At 46.9% G+C, this 26,666-nt stretch overlaps 1 protein-coding gene across 3 annotated transcripts in view; it reads right to left on the reverse strand.

The window, feature by feature from the left end:
* The window catches only part of CALCOCO2 (calcium binding and coiled-coil domain 2), a 37,513-nt gene that overhangs the window by 7,645 nt on the left and 3,202 nt on the right, over positions 1-26,666 (reverse strand). Inside the window, exons 1-8 of one of the 3 annotated variants that reach the window (XM_042914381.1) lie at positions 20,295-20,401; positions 11,507-11,696; positions 6,391-6,493; positions 6,121-6,254; positions 4,038-4,163; positions 1,680-1,768; positions 1,266-1,335; positions 193-315 (exon numbers count right to left, since the gene is read on the reverse strand). In XM_042914381.1, coding sequence (XP_042770315.1) covers positions 193-315; positions 1,266-1,335; positions 1,680-1,768; positions 4,038-4,163; positions 6,121-6,254; positions 6,391-6,493; positions 11,507-11,686 — 825 coding nt within the window. In that variant the 5' untranslated portion in view covers positions 11,687-11,696; positions 20,295-20,401. Of the gene's footprint in view, positions 1-192; positions 316-1,265; positions 1,336-1,679; positions 1,769-4,037; positions 4,164-6,120; positions 6,255-6,390; positions 6,494-11,506; positions 11,697-19,846; positions 19,872-20,294; positions 20,402-26,666 lie in introns of those variants that run through there. The other 2 variants (XM_042914382.1, XM_042914380.1) reach the window with 2 other exon arrangements.

A 26,666-nucleotide genomic window follows, 5' to 3' on the forward strand; every position in this document is an offset into this window, starting at 1 on the left:
AGGATGCAGAGACAGAGGGGAGTCTGCCCTTGCTGGCTTCTGAGAACAGCCACGAGGCCCCTCATTTCAGGTGGCTTCCTCCGAGGCCTTTCCCGGAGCCGGCGATAACCCAGGTATACGACAGAGTAAAGAAAGAACAACATACGCTTTCCCGCGAGGGCCTAAAAATGTTAGTTTCGTCCGTGACTCTACCTGCTGGGTTAGAGTGAGAAGAAGCTGGCTGTTTTCCTTGTTCAGTCGCTCCAACTGCTCTGTCTTATCTTGATCTCCCTGGACGAGCTTCTCCATTTCCTTCTCTCGAGTTGACAGCTGGGCCTAAAGCAAGATGAGTGAATATAACCAAGATATGAAGGGATCACCGAAGAGGGAGCCAGTGCTAGTTAATGAACGCTAACACAAAGGGGTGTGTGTTCCGTAGCAACTCCCAACTGTCAGCCAGACACCCCTGGAACGTTTTCTCTTCAGCTCTGCCTTACACCCTCAGTAGCCGAGACTCGAATGAGGACAATTCAACCAGCCGCTCTTTAAGGTACAGCTTCCTCAAAACAAGAGTGATTCAGCTGCTATCTGCTTTAGGTTCTAGGCTTTTGAGAAAGACTTGGCTTGCAAGGATTTTATAGCTAAAAGAAAAAAGTCTGGAAACCACTGGGAGAGCTGACAGTCCCCCATCTTTAAAAAAAGATTTTTTTTTTTTTTTTTTTTACATTTGTTTATTTTTGAGAGACGGAAAGACAGAGCACAAGAGGGGAAGGGGCAGAGAGAGAAGGAGACACAGAATCCGAAGCAGGCTCCAGGCTCCGAGCTGTCAGCACAGAGCCCGACGCGGGGCTCGAACCCACAAACTGCGAGATCGTGACCCGAGCCGAAGTTGGATGCTTAACCGACTAAGCCACCCAGGCACCCCCTAGTTTTTTTTTTTAACGTTTATTTTTGAGACAGAGAGAGAGAGAGAGAGAGAGAGCACCCGCGAGCAGGGGAGGGGCAGAAAGAGAGGGAGGCACAGAATCTGAAGCAGGCTCCAGGCTCTGAGCTGTCAGCACAGAGGCCGAAGCGGGGCTCGAACCCACGAACTGTGAGATCATGACCTGAGCTGAAGCTGGACGCTTAACCGACTGAGCCGTCCAGGCGCCCCTAGTCTGATGTTTTGAAAGGCACGCTTCGGGCACTCACTACGGTGCAACGTAGCTTTCTCTCTCTGGGCCACCAGGCAGGCATGGTGGCAAGGGGAGGACAACGCACTCTGGCAAAGGTCCGGCATCACCTACCTGGAGCTGCTCCACCCTGACTCCCATCTTCTCGTTTTCTGAGGACATCTTCTGGTTTTGTTCTTTCAGTCTGCGGAGGTGAAAAACACGCCGATCGCGGGTCAGATCCCCCAGGCCTTCGATGACTTAAGGCCGCCTTGGCCCTAGGGCCGCGGAGTGAGTTTAAGATCCACTCCTCTTCCGTCCCGTTTCGGCTTCCTGACCTCAAACTGCCTGCATTCGACAACTTTCACGTTAATACTGGACTTCAGGTCGTGTCTCCTTACCATTCAGATCCTAACTGTCTAACCTAGAATCATTCCTATCACTGTCCTGATGGCAGGACTGTCTTCTAGGGAGTTCTGGAGAACTGATCAGAGCCCGGCCAAGGGTGTCTACAACACGCAGCTCCTCCCGGCCGGGAACCACACTTACTGAAGCAGCTCTGTCTCCCAGCCGTCCTTCTGCGCCTTCGCTTCCTGTTCCAGCTTCTGAGCGGTGCTCTTTAGAATTTCTAGCTCCTCCTGCAGAACGTCAAAGGAACCGACCATTTCTAAGCCATTTTTTAGAATCTCAGGCATCCAACAAATATTCACAGGACACTTACTACGTGGTAGGCACTTGCCATGTGTCATGACACAACAGTGAATGAAACGTCCGAGTAAGGGGATTTCTGGATTAACATGTTCTCAATCTGTTCTTTCCCCAAAACGTACGCACCGTAACTTCTCTTCCCCTGGAGCTTGTATCTGTCCATTAATTCACTAAGCAAATGTTCAGTGACTGCCTAGGAAGCACTGTTCCTGCACTGCGGACACGGCAGTGGGTGAAATAAAGTGGCTTTTCTCTTTGAAAGGTGCTATCCAATACATTCCTGAATGCTGCGCACGTAATTAAAAGTCAAGTAGCCACATTCAAAAAAGTAAAAAGAAACAGATACAATTAATTTTATTAACGGCATATTTAACCCAACAGGCCTAAAATATTGTTTCAATACGTAAATAAAAAGGAAATATTTTACTTTTTTTTTCATACGAAGCCTTCAAAATCTGTTATATACTTTACGCTGCCAGAGTATCACAATATGCCCTGTTTCAAGTGTTCAATAGCCACCTGCGGCTAGTGGCCACCGTACTGGTCCCAGACATTTGTTTTTTCTTCCCCAACTTCATTTTGCACTGAAACCAAGCCAGCGTATCAATAATAACTCGCTGCTTTTATTTTTTTAATTAATTTTTTGCCTCGCTGCTTTTAGCTCCAAGACTTACAAATGCATAGTCTTTTAAAAAATAATTTATGTTTATTATCTATTTTTGAGAAAGAGAGGCAGACAGAGCAGGAGCAGGGGAGGGGCAGCGAGAGAGGACGACACAGAATCCGAAGCAGGCTCCAGGCTCCGAGCTGTCAGCACAGAGCCCGACACGGGGCTTGAACCCATGAACGCAGATCATGACCTGAGCTGAAGTCGGACACTTAACTGACTGAGCCACCCAGGCGCCCCATTTTTTTTTTTAATGTTTTATTCACTTATTTTGAGAGAGTGTGATTGCATGCAAGTGGGGGAGGGGCAGAGAGAGAGAGAGAGAGAGAGAGAGAGAGAGACAGCACAGAGTCCAGTGCAGGGCTCGATCTCACAAACTGTGAGATCATGACCTGAGCCGAAATCAAGAGTTGGACGCTTAACTGACTGATCCACACTCACACGCCCCTGAGCTGCCGGGTCATTTTAAGGAGTAAGCGAAGCTTACTTCACTGATAAAAATACGCTTAATTACAGTGGCACACAGTAGGTGCTGAATATTGGCTTGTGTTATCATTACAACTGGTAGCAGGTAGGTAGGCGAGCTAACCCAAGAACCCAGACCTTGTGATTCCTTGGCTAGAACCTGGCAGGTGAGCTCCTGGCCAGACGCTGATGGTCGACAGAGAGCTTGTGAATTATATACCTATGCCACCCCTGTTACCTCACTGCCTACGATTGGCCAGATCTGTATCTTGGACCTGTCATCCACACTTCTATACCAGCCCAGGGCCGAGGACATCATGGGCACTTGTGTGACAGCAAGGTATAAAGAACGGTCTGTCTGGGAGCGAAGAGAAGTGGGTTCTAACCCAGTGGGATCACTAAATTGACCTCTTCCTCTCTCCTTTGGGCCTCGGGTTCCTCACCTGTAGATCAAGGGCTCTACAGATGGTGACTGCCAACGTCTGCGTGTTCTGGAAACTTCTAAGACATGACCTCAGGGTAATTAAGTTTATAGTCTTTAGAGAAGATTCTCCTCTTTAGCTCCTTGCATGCTCAACTCTCATTTACCACCTGCTGTTTCGAAGGATGTTTCAAAAGAGAAGCAGCAAGGACTTAGGAGAACTTGCAACCTTGCCTCCATCCTCTCTTCTCCCTCGATGTCCGGATCCAGCTAATCAGAGAAAATACTTTATATTCTCCGTACGAACTAGGAAGACGCCACACCGCCTGAGTTTGAATCCTGGCTCCACCATCACTGATTAGCTGTAGAAGGGAGCACTTGCCCTTCAGGCCTCAGGTTACTCATCTGTAACCTCGGGGTAATAACAGTGCCTATTCCAGAGTTGCAATAAGGTAATCCACAGAAAACTTTCAACGCTGTGCCTATTCAAAAATATGAGTGTGAGGGAGGGAGATCACCGGCCAAAGAGAAAGTGGTGCTGGAGAAGAGACACCACCTGCTTGTGACCTCTGTACTCCAGGTTCATTACACGTTTTGCTTGTTTGTTGAGTTGGTGTGCAGGTTCACGGTGAACCAGCGGCCATACCTGCGTCTTGTGGAGCTCAGCCTGCGTGTCTGAGTTCTGCTTCTGGAGGCTGACACAGGTGTCCTTCAGCTCCTGGTTTTCTTTGCAAAGCTCCTTATTGCGCTGCTCGATTTCCTCCACCTCCCCCTACGAAAGAGCATTCCATCAGTTCGTATTTGACCTTTTGTAGCTCGACGGATAGTCAAGTGCCGCTGGCGGAACGTTCCCACAGGCTGGGATGCTGAGGGTCTGCTGGCTTCCCACTCACTATTAGGGCATCTGTGAACCTCGAATAGGAACACCTCCTCAGGTGGGAGGGGAAGGGGGCCGTGTAGGCATGTCTGGATAATTGCAACACGGAGCCCGCCATTACCAAGAAAGGCAGGCAAACAAAATGAAGACCATAAAAAGCGAAAGAGTGGCTCATCTTTCTGGGGTGGAGGGTTGGCTCCGACCGCATCCCCGTGTTTGTCTCTGCGTGCCTTTCCCACTGCCATCACTGCTCTCCACGGCCACTCGGCAAAGGTGACGGGCTGGGCTTCCCTTGGTGGGCTCCTTGGGAATGCGTGAGGGGACGAGGGAATAATGGCAGTGACCCAGCAGGGACTGGGGACCCAGTCAGGAAGCCCAGAGGAAGGGAGATTAAACAAACAGATGTCAAGACCCACTAACAACACGTGTGAATCCGTCTCAAGGCTGGGACAGGATATGGGGTGCAAAGAATCCAGTTTTGACCAAGTGGTGTATCAATAAAGATATCATCTCAGTACTGGTTTATGTTTACGTTCCGCTGACCCCATGGGTGAAGATATGCTTGACCGCTCCTCCGCCTGAGTGTGTCCCAGCCCGTCCAATGTGACGTCACCGGACTAAGAGATACGGAGACCAACACAAGGATTTGGAGAGGTCTCCCCAGAATTATTAAAAGCCTGGACTAGATCTATTAGGAAAGGTACACGGACTGTAAGGTGCTTGCCCAAGAAACTGGTCAAGAAATTTTAGGATTATAACCAAGATACGTGGGGTTGGAAAGTGGTTAAGACTTCAGTAAGAAAACAAGTTAAATACGTTTCAAGAGTTTATTTTTAAGTGAGAAGCGATTCACTGTAATGACTTTTGAAAATATTTTTTTATGAACCACAAAATATATTTCTACTTAAAAAAAAAAACGTTAAAAGGGGGAATGACAGAAGAATGTGGATTCTTCTTGCAAATGCTTAGTATCGTTGGTCTCTCCTATTGGACGAGCTTCGGGACAGAAAGTGATTTAATCCGTTCTTCCCTGCCCGCCACGGGGCTGGATGGAAAGAGGGCATCCTATGAAATAACTGGGTAAGTAAATGAATCTAATACTCATGTGGACCTGGCCCTGGGCCAGAACTAAGAGACACAAAGAATATTTGGTGTGTGCCTCCTCAGAGGAGCAGAGTCATTTACTGTGGTGCTAAGATGTGATGACAAAAATTAAGCGACTGGAAAAGTGAAGGGAGTAACTGAACGCCAACGGAGTTACAGAAGTTTTAGAGAAAGGAGAAATCACTTCTTGTGATTCTGTTCAATGTTTCTACGTCATTCCTGAGTAGGTTTGAGTGGGTACAGGATACATTTCTCCCAATAGCATCTGTTAAGGCATTCAGTAAAGGCTTATTTTTTTGATTCAAATTCTACCCTATCCTGAAATTACGATTTTTTTTTTTTTTTTTTTTTAATTAAAGTAGGCTTCATGCTCAACGTGGGGCTTGAACTCCTGACCCTGAGATCAAAAGTCACATGCTCCAGGGGCTCCTGGGTGGCTTAGTCGGTTAAGCCTCCGACTTCGGCTCAGGTCATGATCTCACTGTTTGTGAGTTCGAGCCCCGCGTCGGGCTCTGTGCTGCTGACAGCTCGGAGCCTGGAGCCTGCTTCGGATTCTGTGTCTCGCTCTCTCTCTCTCTGCCCCTCCCCTGCTCACGCTCTGTCTCTATCTCAAAAATAAATAAAACATTAAAAAAAATTAAAAACAAACAAAAAAAAGAGTCACATGCTCCACCAGCTGAGCCAGCCAGGTGTCCTGTGAAATCGCTACTCTTAATGGCGGGAAGGGCTCGAGGTGAGATTTACAGACCTGAGTGGTAACAACCAGGATGTCCTCTTCATTTTCTGGACGGAACTGGAAAGGGATACTTGCTCCCCGGACCACGCCGTCCTGATCCACATAGCAGAACTGGTAATACTCATCATCCTTGGGCAGGTAATAAGCTGAAGACGCAACATGATTTTTAATCCAAAATTAGGTCTAGTAAGAAAGCTGAAAATCTGCAAGTCTTTTTATCTGCCCCAGAAAGCTTAATTAAGCTCAAGGGAACACCTTTGATCCGGTATTTATTTTCCTTACCTTTGAACTGGACCTCCTGCTGTTTGGCTGAGTGGCTGTTTAGGTCAACGGGCAAAGAAACCCACATGAAGGTGTAATACTCCCGGGTCGTCTTCCAACCCACCTGCAATGACAAAAGGTTCTCATTCAGCATCTCAAACTGCTCAGGGGAGAGTCCTGATTTGGGCTCTGTCTTCTCAAAATACACTTGCTTTTGATTTGTTGATGTTGAAAGTAAAATCCACCCACCATTGGATCAGATCTTTTTATTAGTAAGTTTTTTTAATATTTATTTTTGAGAGAGAGAGAGAGCGCGCGTGAGCGGGGGGAGGGGCAGAGAGAGAGGGAGACACAGGATCCGAAGCAGGCTCCGGGCTCCAAGCTGTCGGCACAAAGCCCGACGCGGGGCTCGAACCCACGAACCGTGAGATCATGACCCGAGCCAAAGTCGGACGCTTAACCGACTGGGCCACCCAGGCGCCCCCAGGTCTTGCTTTTTGACTCATGACAACTATATGTGGTACAAGGTCTGATACAATTAGAAACTGGCCTGCACACCTGTACAGTCCAGAATGCCTAGAAATGTAAACTGGCCGCTCCACACCCAGGACAAGAGTTCCAAAAATTATTAACACCAAGTCAGACAGAGAACGGTGAGTGACTGGGGAAAATCGGGGGTTGTGACTCTTGATCCTGCTGTCTTCTTACAACGCTTCGTAGAACTTCTTAATCAGAAAGCCCTTCTGATCTGCCTTCTCCACTGGTCAGTCCTCTCCTGTGTCCAGTCCAGTCTCATCACCCAGACTGACCTGGTTAGACTAGCATATCTTTAAAATGCACTTTTTGAATAATGTGCATGTTGCAGAGTAGAGGGGCCAAAGGGTTCTGAGATGATGAGGCCCCAGGAAACTGAGCCCCGTCTACAGAATTTTCTTTCTTCAGTGTTTTTCTTAACACGCGCTTAAGGAAGGCCTTTCGGTGCTTCTGGTGGTCATGAAGGCCCCTTCCAGGTATTGAAAGCATTAAGTCATGATATACGGATACTGTAAAATATGCCTCAGAGCAGGAAGCCGGTTAAGTGGAAAATATTCTCAGTAAAGTCGAAGGAGGGTAAAAGATGGCTCAAATCATATCGAGACGGTAAGGGCACACCGGAGAATAGAAAGGGAGCCATTGTGTCTTCAAGGGGAGAACACTCAGCAAATGAGAAGCAGAATTACATCTATTGCCGTATTTTGACCCTGCCTGAGCCCAGTGGGAAGAAGAAGAACTAAAAATAAAATTCCGTTTTTATATACGAAGGAATCAGTGCAGGGTTGAAAAGGCGACACTGAACGCTCATCACAACGTACCAGGGCATGTTTTAGTGTCTCATTAACACGCACCCCATCGCTGGAAGCAGCCCGGAGCCAGCGCGGCCTGTGGTTGGTACAGGAAGCAGGAATTTTATGGAGTCTTCATTCACATCCTGGAGTTTCTTAATGCACTGTGACCAAAATATCTGGGAAGGCCTAAGAATTACTGCGGTCTTGGAACCAGGAGACAACTTCTGGCCGCCTGTGATTTCTGGCCTTGGGTCCCCCACCTGAGCCGCGCTGGTCCGGGCGCGCTTCTTGGACCTGTCCCCTCTCGGAGACCTTGGGCACAGGTAAACGCCCAGGTAAAGGACAGCCTGGAGCACAGGGCCACGCGCTGAAGGCAGGGAAGCTACCACCTGCTTGAGGCTCTATCGGTGCGGGCAGCTTTCGCCTTATTGAGAAGACGAAGCACAGTGGACGCTGAAACCAAGTTCGCGAGCGCCCGCGCCGTGCCAGGAAGGCCCAGGGTCAGGGCTGGGGAGGAGCTGAGGACTATGGTCGAGACTGCGCCGCAAGAAGGCTCAGTCGGTGGAACGTGCGACTCTTGACCCCGAGGTTGTGAGTCTGAGCCCATGTGGCGTGGGGTTTCCTTGAGAAAGACCTCGTTGCAAGAACAAACACCGGAAGGGCTTTCCGAGGGAGAGGTGAGAGATGACACTCTACAGGCAACTCTTCGCTCTCTAATATACCATCTGCTGTTCGTGTGAACTCAGCAGAATAGCGCAAAGGTTTAGGCGTCCAACACACTTGTTCCCCACTTACTCACTGGGAGACCTCAGGAAGGTCACGGTCTTGGGTCTATTCATTTTTATTCACCTGTGCACAAGAGGGAACACGCCCACCTGAGGGTGCAGCTATGCTGTCAGGATCAAAGGGCACACGCACACGCATGCGCACGCATGTGCACCCATGCACGAGACCTCATCAGGGGCCCCTGGGGGGCTCAGCCGGTGTAGCGCCCAACTTCAGCTCAGGTCATGATCTCGCAGTCTGTGGCTTTGAGCCCCACGTTGGGCTCTGGGCTGACAACTCAGAGCCTGGAGCCTGCTTCGGATTCTGTGTCTCCCTCTCTCTCTCCCCTCCCCCCTACCCCCCTACCCCCGCTTGTGTGCTCCCTCCCTCTCAAAAATAAATAAACGTAAAAACAAAAAAAAACCTCATCAGAGACACAGCACACTCTACGTTCTCAAGAAATTTGTGTTCTCCTTATGAGCCTTACAGCTGTCTTTCCAGGGGCGCCTGGGTGGCTCAGTTGGTTAAGCATCTGACTTCAGCTCAGGCCATGATCTCATGGTCTGTGAGTTCGAGTCCCGCATCGGGTGAGCTCCACTTCTCTCTCTGCCCCTCATGGGATTCTCTCTCTCTTTCTCTCTCTCTGCCCTCGTTCACTTGCATTCCTGCTCTCTCTCAGTAATAATAAAAAAAAACCTTTCAGGCTCCTGGGTAGCTGTTCAAATCAACAGCTTTATGAACAATGAATATTAGAAGCCATTCTTTGATTAACCATGCTTTCTTCATGGAGTCATGGCAATACCTCTGAGATGCATGAAGCGTTCCAAATATAGATGCATTAAAAATATGCCTTTAAACATTCGTTTTTAAAAAAGCATAAGATTTTCACTTGGCTTATGGTTAAGTCCTCACTGGAAGTTGCTAAGTGCTTGGGAAATATAATCAATCTAAGCAAAACAGAAGGATGACCGTGTTGCAAAAAAAGTTACAGATCGCATTTCTTTTTTTTTTTTTTTTTTAATTTTTTTTTTCAACTTTTTTTAATTTATTTTTGGGACAGAGAGAGAGACAGAGCATGAACGGGGGAGGGGCAGAGAGAGAGAGGGAGACACAGAATCGGAAACAGGCTCCAGGCTCGGAGCCATCAGCCCAGAGCCTGACGCGGGGCTCGAACTCACGGACCGCGAGATCGTGACCTGGCTGAAGTCGGACGCTTAACCGACTGCACCACCCAGGCGCCCCACAGATCGCATTTCAAAGGCTAATGTTTTTATTGCCGATGTCTGCATTGTCCAGTACGATAGCCACTAGCCACAGGAGGCCATTTAAATTTCAATTAATTAACTTTTAATTAATTCACTAGTCACATCTTAAGTGCTTGACAGCCACATGGGGCTAAAGGGCATTGTCCTAGACAGTGAACGTGTAGCTGAAGGTATAGCTCCCTTGTAGAAAGTTCTACTGGCCAGCTTTGCTACATACAGGGAAGAGGAAAACAACCACTAACTTCTTTTCAAAATGGGAAACACTGATGTGTCAGTTTTCTGAACATCCTGTATTTTTTTTTTTGAAGTTTATTTATTTTGAGAGAGAGAGCAAGCACAGGGGAAGGAGAGAGAGAGAGAGAGAGAGAGAGAGAGAGAGAGAGAGAGACTCCTAAGCAGGCCCTGCACTTTCAGTGTGGAGCCCGACTCGGGGCTCAAACTCACAAGCCGTGAGATCATGACCTGAGCTCAAGTCAAGAGTCGGACGCTCAACCAACTAAGCCACGCAGGCGCCCCCAGAACATCCTTTAGTCTAACAGCTCAATATCCTTCGGTCTCAGGAGGTGTCATGATACTTGCCAGGGTCTCTCTGGTTGTCTACTATCCCTGCCTCTAAACACCAGCTTCCAGGGCTCCATCAGTTAGCTTGGAATTCCAAACAATTAAGGAAAAGTGGCTCCATGAGGGATGTGAACAAACGCCAGCTCCTTCCCTGTGTCGTCAAGAAGGATGTCTGATTTCAGGACGAACATTGGCAAACAAGCACATGACATACTGAGATGTCAAAACAAAGGTCACTGACGTTGGAACTCAGCGATGTAAATTACTTAAAATTTGACCTTTAGCTCCTGTCTCTGGATATAATAGGAAGATCTGTCATTATGATGTGTGTGTGTGTGTGTGTGTGTGTGTGTGTGTGTGTGTGTGTATGTGATGTGAGAGACAGAGATACAGATGGGGGTGGGGAGAATGGGAGGCAGAGAGTGAGTGGACTATAATAAAAAAGTACCACTTCTGTACTTGAACCAGCAGGGTAATTAGACACTAGAAGAGGTCCCTGAGGGACCTCAGAAAAATTCCTCTCCCTGGAAATCTTTACAAAGAAGCAAGACGTATTTATTCAGGAACAAACTTCTCGGGTGCAGGATGTCAAACCAGGTAACTTCTCAACATCCTTTTCAGATCCGTAATATTCATATTAAAACACTCTACTAAGTTGGAAAGCAATATTTAAGGTCACAGAAATTACATAAGGGGCCACTCATCCCAGTCAACTCACAGGTAGACATTTCAAAATAGGATTAATTTTAAAACATTTACATTTGGGGGCGCCTGGGTTGGTCAGTCGGTTAAGCATCAGACTTCGGCTCGGGTCATGATCTCACGATCCATGACTTTGAGCCCTGCGTTGGGCTCTGAGCTGTCAGCACAGATCCTTTTCTGTCCCTCTCTCTCTCTGTCCCTCTCTCTCTCTCTCTCGAAAACAAATAAACACTTAAAAATAAATCAAGGGGCGCCTGGGTGGCTCAGTCGGTTAAGTGTCCGACTTCAGCTCAGGTCACGAGCGCACAGTCCGTGAGTTCGAGCCCCGCCTCGGGCTCTGGGCTGATGGCTCAGGGCCTGGAGCCTGCTTTCGATTCTGTGTCTCCCTCTCTCTCTCTGCCCTTCCCCCGTTCATGCTCTGTCTCTCTCTGTCTCAAAAATAAATAAAAACATTAAAAAAAATTTAAAAAAATAAAAATAGATCAATAAAACATTTACATTTGGTTTTTGAGCACTTACTCTAAAGATGCCGATCCAATCCTTTCGACGGGGAATGAACTGTTGGGTGAGTGTATAATAGCATGTGACGTCCCCTCCAGGGACGTAGAACTTCTCCACGCTGTTAAAGATGACCTGAGAGAAATGACAATGATCCAGCAAGACAGCGGATGTGGGGGGATCTTCTACGGTTTCTTCCATGGTGGGCGTCCTGTTATGAGACAGGGGACAGAATACGGCTGAGAAACGGTTGTCTGAAATCTGTGAGAGGTTTCTAGGAACATTCCATTCGAGGCAAGTCAGGAAAAGCAAAAGCCTGACAAGGATTGAGATCATACAACTTGTTTTCTGTTTCACTTTGAGCCATTTTGCATTCAGAGCTTCCTATGCTAGAACTTCGTATGAATGTCTTTGAGCTCCACCACCCTCACATACCTTTATTCTCCGCTCATAGCTAGCTTGGGCTACTTTTTATTTATTTTTTTTAATTTTTACTTATTTTTGAGTGACAGAGAGCATGAGCGGTGGAGAGACAGAGGGAGGGAGCGACACAGAATGTGAAGCAGGCTCGAGGCGCTGAGCTGGTAGCACAGAGCCCGATGCGGGGCTTGAACCCACAAACTACGAGATCATGACCCTGAGCCGAAGTCAGATGCTCAGCCGACTGAGCCACCCAGGTGCCCCTAGCTTGTTCTGCTTCTAAATGTCTTAAATAAGTAAGGCAGCCTAGAGGAAAATAACCTGAGCTGGGAACTAGAAGACCTAGAGTTTAGATTTTTCATCGCAGCAAGTCCCGTGACTTCCAGAATGTCGGTTTCTCAAGCTGTCAGCTTCTCCATTCAGTTGCATTTATCCTATAATTAGTGAGTCTTTGCATGTATTCACTCTGCTACGAGCTGGGCAGAGGTGCAGGAAGAAAGATAGGGTTGAGAGCAGGGGGTTATTTGACATGCAAGGGGACAAGCATGGGTTCTGAAATGAAGTTCAAATTCCAGCCTCGCCACCTATCAGATGCGTGAGCTTGAGCAATTCACTTCATCAGCTGGGCCCTAGGCCTGTTTCCTCACCTGTAAAACGGGGCTAATAACATCTACCTCACTGCCAAATGGACAGAATCCGTGCAAAATGCTCTTGGGTTCAAAAGAGGGAGATAAATAAACTTAAAATTTTTGTTTAATGTTTATTTTTTTTTGGGGGGGGAGAGAGAATGAGTGGGGGAGGGGTGGGGGGGGGAGTCAGAATCAGAAGCAGGCTCCAGGCCCTGAGCTGTCAGCACAGAGCCCGACGCAAGGCTCAAACTTGTGAATGAGATCATGACCTGAACTGAAGTCGGACACTTAACCAACTGAGCCACCCAGATGCCCCAGGAGAAAAATAAACTTACAAAAAAAAAGAAAGAAAAAAAAAAAAGGGACAGGGTGCCTGGGTGGCTCAGTTGGTGAAACATCTGACTCTCGATCACGATCGGCTCAGGTCACGATCTCATGGTTCGTGAGATCAAGCCCCGCATCAGGCTCTGTGCTGACAGTGTGGGGCCTGCTTGGGATTCTCTTCCTCCTACGTGGGCACACTCTCTATCTCAAAATAAATAAACTCAAAAAAAAAAAAAAAAACAAAACAAAACTCCACCCAAGTTATCTTAAAACAACAACAACAACAACAACAAAAAACAAGAGGGAGAGATGCCAATGGTTAGAGAGAAGAAGAAAGGCTTTGAGGAGTGAGTAGAGTCCTGGATGATCCCTCAAGGAAGATGAACGTTTTGACAAGCGGGTTTGGGGGTGACAAAACTCCAGGTAAATGAAATGGCACGCATAAAAGCAACGAAACAGAGAAATGCTGCCCCGCGTTTGGAGGACGGCAAGCGAGTTAGATCCCTATCTATAAAATTGGGGATAAAACCTGTATATCACCTTCGCAGGTCACGGTACAGATAAAGATGTACTCAAGGATTAGAAAGTATTTGGGAAGTAAAACAGTATATAAAAGAAACAGAGTCTTTTGAATTGTTGAGACCGGCTATTTCCTGCCTCTCAAAAGTCACCTGCTCTTCCTTCTAAACGCCACCCTGGTCTAACATTTAGTGAGTCCATCCATGGTCCTCAACCCAGGGTTTCACTGGGCGATGGAAACATATTCAGTTGTACACAGCACATGAAGGAGAGCTGAATCCACGGGAATGCAATACCTTACAAATTTGGCTGCTGGAACATGCTAGAAGATTGTATACACTCAACTTCTTTTTATTTATTTTAGTGTTTGTTCTTGAGAGAGAAAGAGAGAGAGCGCGCACGTGCAGGGAGGGGCAGAGAGAGAGAGAGAGAGACAGAGACAGAGAGACAGAAACCAAAGCAGGCTCCAGGCTCTGAGAGGTCAGCACAGACCCTGACGCGGGGCTTGAACTCACAGACCATGAGATCACGACCTGAGCCGAAGTGGGACGCTTAACTGACTGAGCCACCCAGGCGCCCCATATATGCACAATTTGTAAAAATAAGTACAATAACCAAAAAACATAACTCTTCTAGCCCTGCCTGACCCTATTTATTTATTTTATTTTGGACTCTAAGCAACGAGGCCCCTTCTTTCAACTCCTCCAGTAGGCAATTTTTCACAGAGAAGGCGAGAGGACTTCGATGGCACTGAACTGCCTAGTCTCGGGATTGAGCTAAGGAACTGAGACATGTATTGGCTTTCTGGTTTGTGACACAGTTTAGCCACATCCGCAACCTCAAACCTCAGATCGGTTTTTCTGAGGAAGGGGGAGGTCAGGTCCCCATCTAGGTCAGAACCGGTTCCTTTACGATAAGCGGCTGCCTGTGTGATCTCTTGGGTGCTACGGGAGGGTGGCCACGGAGGGCTTTCTCTGCTTGCGGACCTCTCTCTTTCCTAGGGGTCTCGAGTCATACTGAGGTCAGCATATTCCCTCTGTCCTCGGCCTGGAACGTTTATCTGAGCTTGTAAAGCGACCTAATCTGTGATCTGTGGATCATAAAGAACACGCGGGTAAGAGGGGCTTCAGGGCCTGTCTCTCAATTAACCTGAGTACCCAACTCCGTCTTCTTTTACTTCCTAACACTATCACCCCAATGTACATCACATAATGCCTAGCCCATAGCAATTGCTGATTAAGTATTCACTGAATAAATGAAATGCATGAGATTCATCAAAAAATGAAAGGAAGGCGCTTTGTAGGCAAACAATGGTGTGAATGACGATGCGGCTCATTTTTTTGAGGCCCTGCTCTTAATTTTGTTGGAGACCCTTAGAGAGGCTGCTGTTTCTCAGCTTTCCCTTTTCTGAAACAGGGTGAAGAGATGATTATCTCCAAGTGCTATGTCAATTCTCGGTATGGCTGGTTCAGCTGGCCTAGCTGGTTCAAGAGCCAAAAAAACAAAAGGCACAGATTTGATTTCCTTCAGGACCCATAAAATTCACACTCCATTACCCACCTTCTACACACTCAAACTCTGGCAAGCTGTTTTGCAAATGGATGTTACTCTGAAAGGCAAGACCAGCCAAGGGTAAGAGGGCTTCGTGTGATCTCTTTCCTTACTCGAGAAAACAATCAATCAATGAGCTCGTGAACAGAACACTGAAGAAAGGACAGCGCGCACACACACACACACACACACACACACACATACACACACACGAGCTTATGTCCTGAGGCTTGAGCGTACAGCCGGTGGAAACTCTCTCTTAACATTCATCTGAACATCTAATCATCTGCCTGGAAAAGTCCAACAGTCTTGGTTCCTTGCTTATCAAAAATGTAAGACCCCGTGAAGTTTCCCATTTCAGAGATCTCATCACCTTCCCAAGATGACTCAGAGGGCACCTATGGCTCTCTAGGCATTTGGAACTCAGTTGTTCTTGAAATAGAAAACTCTCCTCCACAGAGACTGAGAAAGGGGTTGAGGAGGCAGGCAGACTGGAGAACAGCAATGGCTCTGTTGAGGCCAAAGCTGAGGACAGAAAAGGCCATGGGTTAATCTAGAGCATAACCATGCCAATCTGAACTGGGTCAGTAAAGAGGTCGCTCATTGAATTTTTTCTGGAAGGAAGGTATCTACCACTAATTTTTAAGGTCAGTTGATTTTTTTTTTTTTTTTTAAGTTTATTTTGAGAGAGACAGAGACAGTGCGAGCAGGGGAGGAGCAGAGAGAGGGAAAGAGAATCTCAAGCAGGCTCCGCAGTGTCAGCACAGAGCCTGATGCCGGGCTCGAACCCACGAACCATGAGGTCATGATCTGAGCAGAAACCAAGAGTTGGATGCTCAACCAACTGAGCCACCCAGGGGCCTCAAAGTCAGTGATCCTTGAACCCTTCCTCCCCCTCCCCCCCCCCCCAGTGATTAAGTTGACTGTTTATAGAAGGGGCGGAGAGGATATGGAAGGAAAAGTAGAATGATTTAAGCAACGGAAGGAAAAGTGGAAGGATTTGAGCATCAACTTCCCCTTCTTTTTTTTTTTTATTAAAAAAATTTTTTTTTTTAAGTTTATTTATTTTGAGAGAGAGAGAGAGAGACAGGGTGTGAGTGGAGGAGGGGCAGAGAGAGAGGGAGACACAGAATCTGAAGCAGGCTCCGGGCTGTCAGCACAGAACCCAACACGGGGCTCAAACTCATGAACTGTGAGATCATGACCTGAGCCGAAGTCGGACGCTCAACCGACTGAGCCACCCAGGCGCCCCCGACTTCCCCTTCCTTAACCACTCTTCCCCCATAGAACCACCATCATTTCTAATGATGTCCACCATCATTTCTAATTCTGATCATATCCAGGGAGGGAAGGAGAAAAAACAGAAAAAACGTAAAAGTTAAACGTAGAAGCCTGGGGGCGCCTGGGTGGCTCAGATGGTTAAACATCCAACTCTGGATTTCAGCTCAGGTTGTGATCTTGTGGTTTTTGAGTTCGAGCCCCACCCCCATCAGGCTCTGGGGTGACAGCGAGAAGCCTACTTGGGATTCTCTTGTTTCTCCCTCTCTGTCTGCCCTTCCCCAGCTCGGTCTCTGTCAAAGTAAACAAATAAACAAACAAAAATGTAGAAGCCTGGAGAGCTACTGAGTCATGAAAAAGCAGTGGGATGAAATTAGGTCTCCTAGAAATCACGGGCTGGTATTCCACTTAACTCCTTCTTCCTACCCTCACACCAAAGACTAGCCACATAAGGAGTGACCAAGGGGCGCCTGGGTGGCTCAGTCGGTTAAGCATCCGACTTCAGCTCAGGTCACGATCTTGCGGTCCGCGAGTTCGAGCCCCGCGTCGGGCTCTGGGCTGATGGCTCAGAGCCTGGAGCTTGCTTCCGATTCTGTGTCTCCCTCTCTCTCTGCCCCTCCCCCGTTCATGCTGTGTCTCTCTCTGTCTCAAAAATAAATAAACGTTAAAAAAAAAAAAATTAAAAAAAAAAAAAATAAGGAGTGACCAAGGCCAAGAAGGGATGTCTACAAGCAAACGGTCGAGTATGGGAAGATAACGCAGAGGTTCAACAAACCGTCAGAGGCACTTTACTTGGACTGTGATTTTTCAGCTCAGTTTCCGAAAGGATTAGGGTTCTCAGAGGATGTATGCAATAACAGGCAATGTATTTTCAAATGAGTCCCCTGAACTGGCTTCTGGCTTCTAAGAAAACCTGACACATTTTCATCTAATGAGCTTTTCAAGCCTAATCTACTACTCCCAGGACTGTTCCATGAGGGCATAGATTCTGTTATGCTCTCCTGAAAAGGAACAGCTAATTCTACTTCGGCTCTCTCTGAGTGAATTCATAAAGGACACGGATATGCTTTTTAGCAGAAAAATCCGAAAATACTACAAAGCTTCCTGGTTCAGATTCTAACAATGCAAATACTCAACCAAATCAACTCACCAATTTTTCTAAAGATTCTCCCCGTGTATGCCTACCCAGGAAGAAGAAATAATCTCAAAAATAAAAATAACTAAAAAAAAAAAAATAACTGAAGTTCTGTTGTAGAGTATGCCCAACATTTTTGCATCAGCCTTTCATACCAGTGGGCACATGTTTAGAGAAATAAAGACTATCAGTAGTGTCTCTGGATTAGTGCCCAGAAGGAAACCAAATGTTTCCACAGCGAAGAGAGAAATGCAAACCAATTCTTCATTTGGGAACAGTAAAAACAAAGATAAGCAAAAAAACCAAACCACATTTACTCTAATTCCTTCATTCTGCTTATGCAACTTTCTAAACTAGTAGCAATTAGCAAAATGCATGAACGGATTTGAATCCCACTCCTCCCAGGCCCAAGAAGAGATACGTACTCAAAACTACCCTTAGAGAACATGGACAGTGGCCACTCTGGGTGTAAGGATGGCCATGAGCAAAAGCAAAGACACACAGTCACTGGTCTTCAAACTATTGAGCCACTTGTTGGAATCCAAAATTTCCAAGTTCAGGGGCACGTGGGTGGCTCCACTGGTTAAGCATCTGACTCCTGACTTCGGCTCAGGTCATGATCTCATGGGGTTCCTGAGTTTGAGCCCCATGTCAGGCTCTACGCTGACAGCACGGAGCCTGCTTCGGATCTTCTGTCTGTCTCTCTCTGCCCCCTGCCCGCTTGCACTCTCTCTCTCTCAAAATAAAAAAAAAAAAAAAAAAAAAAGACTATTAAAAAAAACAAAATTTCCAAAATCATTCTAGTTCTTTTTTTTTTTTTTTTAAAGTTCGTTTATTTTGAGAGAAAGAGAGAGAAAAAGAGAGCACACACATGTGTGCACCAGCAGGGGAGGGGCGGAAAGGAGAGACAGAATCCCAAGCAGGCTCCCGGCCAGCAGCACGGAGCCCTATTCGGGGCTCGCGCTCATGAACCCTGAGATCAAGACCTGAGCCGAGATCAAGAGGCGGGCGCTTAACCGACTGAGCCACCCAGGCGCCCCTCATTCTAGTTCTTTACCTAAAATCTTTCAGAGTACCTTAGAAAACTTGTGGACCTCCCGGAGGCTTTTATTTTTTATTTTTTTTATTATTTTTTAAATTTTTTGTTAACGTTTATTTATTTTTGAGACAGAGAGAGACAGAGCATGAACAGGGGAGGGGCAGAGAGAGGGAGACACAGAATCCGAAACAGGCTCCAGGCTCTGAGCTGTCACCCCGGAGCCCGACGCGGGTCTCGAACCCACGGACCGCGAGATCATGACCTGAGCCGAAGTCGGAGGCTTAACCGACTGAGCCACCCAGGCGCCCCATCCAGGAGGCTTTTAATATTCCTCATTAACAACGGTTGGGATTGGCTGCCCAGCTTGTGCTAAGCAGGCCCTCCACCACACCCCACACCAGTAGAGGCAACGGTACCAGGGAAGAAAAGAAAAATCGTTCTGGGACAGGAGATGCAGGCAACCAGAAGAAACCGTTTGAGAGGCTCAAAGCCGTGTCCTCCACCTCTATAACGAGATGGTACACTTTTTTCCTTGAAAGGGGTGACCGTGCTGACCCCTGAAATGACATGGGTGGGGACAGCGTTTCAAGTGTAGTGGGAAGGGAGCGAGGCTAGGAGCCAAGGGGCCTGGCTGGGTTCCTGTCCTAGCTCTGCGATCTTGACCAACTCACACTCCCTCCTTTTAGGCCTCAGGATCCCCATCAGTAAAACGCATGGATCAGGCTAGAAAATCTCTAAGAAACTTTCCAGCGATCATGGTGATCCTAAGTGAAAGAAAAAGAAAGCGAAAGAGGTCATCTAAACAGCCTCTCTTGTCATCTAAGGAAAGAAGGAACCATGGTATGATATCAACAAGCACAAAGTTTTTAAGGAGCCCTGGATGTACCACCTGACTTGAAAGATAATACAGCTTGTCGACACTAAGTAACTCTCACTGTCTCTCTCGGGGGTCCTTTCCACTCCACAGCTGTCATACCTGCTCAAGGGTCGAGTTTCAGGTAGAGGCCCTTTGAAAATACCCGTGAAAGTGAGTCACCTGGGTAGTTCCTAGTCATGTACTCTCCATAATCTACAAAGACCGACTGCATTAAAGTCTTTTGTTTGAAACGGTTTTTGCCAACGGGGGAAGTTAAGTTATAATACATAGCATCTGTGTTTTTCTACTCAGCTCCAGCAAAGGCCACTTGTTGGCTTGCATCAGGAACAAAGAATCCAAGTGATCCGGAAAAGTTAACACGCCTGGGCGGGGTTGAAATCCTAACGGGGAACATTAGCACCTACACTAAATTGGGGTGACGGTAGCGGTGAGGAGGGGCTACAGGAGATCAACCGTAAAAAAGCAGGTCACTACGCTCGTTCCTCTCGGCTGCCTAGAATATCTCCAATTACAGAAGGCCTCATCTGAAGGAAAGGGGCTTTGGGGATCACAGACAGGGAAACTGAGGCCCAAAGAGAAAGTAACTTGCCTAGGGTGACCGGGCAGAGCGCCGCCGCAGCCTCGAAGCAAACAGCGATGCTGATGTCGTCAAGGATAGGGATTAAGGAACTGCCAAGACCTCAGCCCACTGGGGGGGTGGGGGGTGGGGTAGATGACGCTGTGACGTCAAGACCCTGACTCGCCGTCAGAGGGGTCCCTTCTGCTCAAGGAGCCTGCCACCCGGCCACAAGCGCTGAAGCTCGGCCCTCCTCGGGAGAAAACTGCCCCTCAACCCTCCAAGGCCACGGGAGGGGCCCCAGGGGCTCCATGACGCCACTCACACTTACTGTCACCCTAGAAAGATGGAAGCTAGTGAAAACCGAAACTAGCCACATCTCTGCCTGCCCAAGGTGCCTCCTCAGGAGTGGAAGTCCGAATTTGGGGAACCCGAAGGCCCAACTGCCCCTAATTGCCCTCCTTTCACTCCAGGGACTCACCGGGGGTAGCAGCCGGCGTCGGCACAACAGCAACAGGGCAGGGCAAGGGACAGGGGCGGGGCTAAAAACTCCTGGGACCGCAGATCCCGTCTGATCCCGCCCACCACGTCACAACGGCTACCAAGCTCCGCCCTCGCCGCGATGTTTGCTGGGACTTGTAGTGCTCAGATGACTGAGCCCCAGGGGCGCTCTGCGGCTCTTTGTGCTTTTCGCCCATCCCGAACAGCATTCTCACCCCAAGGAGCCTATTTTTCCCTTAGAATGAGCTGTTTACTTACCTTTAAAAAAAAAAGCCCAAAAGTTTACTTCTTCCAGTCCTGAACGAGAAAGGGCCATCGAGAGGTCATCTTCATTTTTCTCCTGCCCCCACATCACACTTCCCTAAGAGTCTTATAGATGAGACCCCCTTTGGCATTTAATCATGCCTCCCGCCTGCCCCTAAATAAAGGAGATCCAGCAATCTCCCTATGTGCCCCACTTCCTGTGTCTCATCATTCCCTTTCTTTTTTTTTCAATTTTTTTTTCAACGTTTTTTATTTATTTTTGGGACAGAGAGAGACAGAGCATGAACGGGGGAGGGGCAGAGAGAGAGGGAGACACAGAATCGGAAACAGGCTCCAGGCTCCGAGCCATCAGCCCAGAGCCCGACGCGGGGCTCGAACTCACGGACCGCGAGATCGTGACCTGGCTGAAGTCGGACGCTTAACCGACTGCGCCACCCAGGCGCCCCTCATCATTCCCTTTCTATAATGAAATTATTTTTTAGTGTTAACTCTGTCAAGGTAGTTCTTACTAAGCATAAACTCAGAATCCTGCAAAGTCAACTTAGAGGGAAATTCTCACCCTTGATAGCTGATCGACGGCCTGCCTTCAGCAAGAATTCTGCTAACAGGAATCCCCTCCCACCCTTGATGTCTCCCTTTAGTAATTTTTCATGCACTTGTCCTTATCGTATTTGGAATTGAGCACCATATGTCTCCTCTATTGTAACGGTCCCTGTGGCAATAGTCCTGAAAATTATGCTTTTCCATTTTAAACTCTGTCTACAGGGATAAGTGCCCTCAGTATCCTGGATACATCTCCCTTAATTTTACTTAGTGGCTTTCTAAAAAGCCCTTGGAACTGAAATCTCCTACCCCTACATACCTTAATGTCTATATTAACACAACTATTTCATGACACTCTTGCGGGGAGGTTAAAAATGCAAATGAGGGGCGCCTGGGTGACTCAGTCCGTTAAGCGTCCGACTTCGGCTCAGGTCATGATCTCGCCGTCAGTGAGTTCGAGCCCCGCGTCGGGCTCTGGGCTGATGGCTCAGAGCCTGGAGCCTGCTTCCGATTCTGTGTCTCCCTCTCTCTCTGCCCCTCCCCTGTTCATGCTCTGTCTCTCTCTGTCTCAAAAATAAATAAACGTTAAAAAAAATTTAAAAAAAATGCAAATGAATCCATTGTGCATTTTAGGAACTGCCTAAAAGAACCACTGATTCTTTAAGAGAAAGCATCACATGATGATAGACTCTAAGAGCCCTTGGCCTCAAAATCCTTGCTTGGCTGTGTCCACCCATAGTAAACTATTATATCATGACCCTTACCCTACCCTAATCAACTTTTGCCTCTATCTTTGTATTGAAAAATCCACCCACCCCTTCCCCAAACCAACTTCAGAGTCTCAATAAACACCACCATTTTGTCCTTCTGCCTCTGTGCTGCGGCTACAACTTTGGCAAGAAAGTATCCTGGTGCCTGAGTGGCTCAGTCAGTTAAGCGTCTGACTCTTGATTCAGCTGAGGTCTTGAGCTCAGGGTTGTGAGTTCAAGCCCCATGTAGGGCCCTGTGCTGGGCAAAAATCCTACTTAAAAGAAAGAAAAAAAAAAAAAGACTGTCTTCTTCCTCAGTAAGGTAAGAATGATCTCAGTTTTGTCTTATCAACAGGTTGTTTTGTTGACATTTTGGGAAGCTAAGTTCGATAGCATGGAATAAAAAACATTGATTGGTTTGTGATTTATTTCCAATAGAAGTGTCAAAGGGAAGGCTGCAAGTGGAACCCTTTTTAACTGGATATTGAAGGAATGGGAATCAATATTCAGACCTACAGAGAAAATCCTCCTCTCCTATCTTCAAGTGTTAGGAAGGGAGACCAAGACTGGGAATGGGGTAGTTACTCTGTGCCTGACACAGTGGGTTTTCTCATTTAATCCTTACAAGGGAAGCACTTTTTATTATACCCTTTTCACAGATGAGACAGTTGAGGCTTCGAGACGTAAAGTTACTTGTGCAAGCTCACCCACATAGTAAGTGCCATCAGAAGACTTTGAACTGAGCATTCTGACTCAAATGACTGTGCTCTTAATCGTGACTCTCACCATATTTATTCTTCATGAGAGTTCGGTAATCCATAAGGGAAGACAAATGCATAAATGAGTATGATACCCCATGGTAGTGGCTTCAGAAGAGGAATTTACATAGTGCTAAGGTAGCATAGAATTCATTTTTCCTAGGGGCAAGAAGGAAGGTTTCATAGAAAAAGTGGTAAAGAAAAAAAATATTCTGAGGCCTATTAAAACAGAAAGGAAAACTTTATTTGGGACAGTTGTAATAGGAGCATTACAAACAGAGAGAGAGAGATTGTACCCAGTTCCAAAAACAGTAAGGACAAGTGGGGATTTACAGCCAATCAAGCAGAATAAGGGAGTCAGTGGTGGAAAATTACTAAGAGGAGAAGACATCAAGAACGGGGGGTGGGGGGGGTGGGGGTTCTTGCCAAACTGATTTAATAGGATTCTTGCTGAAGGCAGGCTAGGGATTGATCAGATAGGAAGAGTAAGGATTCTGTCTAAGCTGATTTAAGATTTTTGTTGAAACCGGACTTGAAAGAGGACCTCAACTACCTCCATTTTGACCTCAGTCTGTACTTTCTAATGAAAGTTTTCTTTTTCCTGCTTATCTCTTAATTCAGGCAAAAGAACCCGCAGGCAAATCATCGTGATGGGAACCAAAACTACCCCCTCAAGCAACAACGACTGCCCTGAGCCAGCAAGACCCCAAGTGACCTCAAGACAACAATGACCTGACCTTCGCTTTCCACCTGCGGTACTCTCTGACCTCTGTCCCACATTTTCCTTACAAAACCCAGTATTTTTGGCACTTTGGAGGTTGTATTTCAGAGGGTCCACTGTCTTCCCGGTGTCGCCCTTCCCTGAAATAAATTCCTTCCTTGTTCCGCCACCTGTCTTTGCATTTTGTCAGCGGTGAGTGGCTGAACCTGGTCTGTTTGCCCCCACCCCCACCCCCTCACCCCCTCACCCAGAGGCAGGTGCCCTGGCACCCCTGCACCCCAGCAGTGGACTTGGCAAAGGCAGACGTAGAAGCCCAAGGTTGAAGCCTAGTCAAGAGGGCTCAGAGGAGCCCAACCAAAGTTTGGTCAAAGAGTCTTGGTCAAAGGTGATGTTTGATTTATTTTGAATAACAAGCTTGGCCCGCAGGGAAAGGGATGGAGGAGAAACGACGTGGAGAGAGGGAATAGTCCTCCCCAGTAGTGCTCTCCAGTAAGATTCTCCGCAGCGAAGGCAGTGCTCAGTAACTGTGCTGACCGCATGTAGCTGTCGAGCACTTAAAATGTGGCTAGTGCACCGGGGAACTGGGTTTTCTATGGAGTATTTACTTATTTATTTGGAGAAAATCAAATTTAATAGCATATGCAGGTACGTATGGGGAACCCACACAGACATGGAAATTCCCTATGAAACTGAAATTTAAATAGATATGTGTCAGCACTGTCCTGGCTGGTGTAAAGCTACAGTATCTGGGCGACAGGGGTGTGGACTATGGGAAGGAGAGGCAGGAGGCAGCCTACAAGATGTCCAAGCGGCGGCTCACTTTTACCCCTGCGCTCGCTCCAGCCCTGTCCAGCGCTATCCCGTGGCAATGACTCTGGCGTTTAGACTCTCCACTCCCTGGAAAAAGACAGAGGAATTTTATCCCTTGAAGCTCGCCGTCTCTGTAACCACCTGAGACTCTGCAATTGGATGCCTTACAGAGTACAGAGTTTCTTTTTTAATTTTAACTTTATTTTTTAAAATTTACATCCAAATTAGTCAGCATATAGTGCAACAATGATTTCAGGAGTAGATTCCTTAGTGCCCCTTCCCCATTTAGCCCATCCCCCCTCCCACAACCCCTCCAGCAACCCTCAGTTTGTTCTCCATATTTATGAGTCTCTTCTGTTTTGTCCCCCTCCCTGTTTTTATATTGTTTTTGTGTCCCTTCCCTTATGTTCATCTGTTTTGTCTCTTAAAGTCCTCATAGGAGTGAAGTCATATGATATTTGTCTTTCTCTGACTAATTTCACTTAGCATAATACCCTCCAGTTCCATCCACATAGTTGCAAATGGCAAGATTTCATTCTTTTTGGTTGCCGAGTAATACTCCATTGTATAGATATACCACACCTTCTTTATCCATTCATCCATCGATGGACATTTGGGCTCTTTCCATACTTTGGCTATCGTTGATAGTGCTGCTATAAACATGGGGGTGCATGTGTCCCTTCGAAACAGCACCTGTAGCCCGTGGATAAATGCCTAGCAGTGCAATTGCTGGGTCGTAGGGTAGTTCTCTTTTTAGTTTTTTGAGGAACCTCCATACTGTTTTCCAGAGTGGCTGCACCAGCTTGCATTCCCAAGTACAGAAAGTTTCTACGCCCGGCTTTGAGAAAGAGAAGAATTGAATAACCAATGGCAAGAAGGAGACTACTAATTAGGTTGGGATACCATTAGGCTTTCAACAAATGCAGGTTGGGTGTGCTGCTTTGTTTTGTTTTTGTTTTTTTTTAATTTTTTTTTTAACGTTTATTCATTTTTGAGAGACAGAGAGAGAGCATGAGCGAGGAAGGGGCAGAGAGAGAGGGAGACACAGAATCCGAAGCAGGCTCCGGGCTCCAAGCTGTCAGCGCAGAGCCCGACGCGGGGCTCGAACTCACGAACTGCGAGATGATGACCTGAGCCGAAGTTGGACGCTCAACCGACTGAGCCACCCAGGCACCCCGGGTGTGCTGTTTTATAAACTTTTGGAGAAACAGGAGCCAGGTATGCCTCACATTAACCCTGTGTTTCTAGAATGTGTGGGCAAACCAAATCACCTATTGAACATTTCAGGAGATATTATATGGTCCCTGTAAGAATTTGGGAGGCATATCTTTGTTTTAAAAAGTTACATTAAATAAACTAAAAAGAAAGAGACATTTCATAATCCTACACATATTTTCAAGACTGTTGTCTGTAGAGAAAAATCTCTCTGTTGGACACCCTTCCCTGAATTAGCCAATTTGAACTGATTCTATGGGAAGTATTTTACAACTCCGTAAATTGTAGGTAACTGATTGGCAAGGAATTTCTGTCTGATCTGATAGAGGTTGGACTATTTTGCCTCCTTTCCTTGTGGAAGAAAAAGCAGTTTCGCGTCCATTTGCAATTTCTTTCAACGTTCTTTTTTATCAGACAAATTGTGCCGCTTTTTTGGAACCAGCTGAATCATCTGACTGACTGGCTCCCTGCTGAGTTACATAAAATCTTTAACATGCGTTCATTTTTATATCCGTAGGAGAGTCATGCTTTTCCTTTCCTTAGAAAGTTCTCTTAACATTTCTTTCAGTTTTTTATGCATACAAATGCACGTTTCACACGATTATAGTCATAGCCTTTGCAAGTTTTTGTTGCTGTTGCTTACTACTGTTGGGTTAAACACCATTTAAAAAAAATTTTTTTTAATGTTTATTTATTTTTGAGGGAGAGAGAGACAGAGTGTGAGCAGGGGAGGGGCAGAGAGAGAGGGAGATACAGAATCAGAGGCAGACTCCAGGCTCCGAGCTGTCAGCACAGAGCCCAATGTGGGACTCGAACTCACAAGCCGTGAGAGATCATGATCCGAGCTGAAGTCAGATGTTCAACCGACTGAGCCACCCAGGCGCCCCCAAACACCGTTTTATATTGCTATAAACCATATGCTTATTGGTTTCCTTTTTGTTGTAATAAGTGATTCTACCATAATTTACTTCACCATTCTATACCCACTGAATATTTAAGTCAATCATTAAACAATTTTGTAAAAAGCAAAGATTCAAGGGGCACCTGGGTGGCTCAGTCGGTTAACTGTCAGGTCAAGTTCTCCTGGTCCGTGAGTTTGAGCCCCGCGTCAGGCTCTGTGCTGACGCCTCGGAGCCTGGAGCCTGCTTCTTATTCTGTGTCCCCCTCTCTCTCTGCCCCTCCCTTGCTCATGCTCTGTGTGTGTGTGTAAAAAATTAAAAAAATTTTTTTTAATTAAAAGATAAATAAAAAGCAAAGATTCTGCGTGAACATAACTGCTTGTCAGTCCCACT

This window comes from Panthera leo, chromosome E1 (genome assembly GCF_018350215.1).
Source record: "Panthera leo isolate Ple1 chromosome E1, P.leo_Ple1_pat1.1, whole genome shotgun sequence".
Lineage (NCBI taxonomy): Eukaryota > Metazoa > Chordata > Mammalia > Carnivora > Felidae > Panthera > Panthera leo.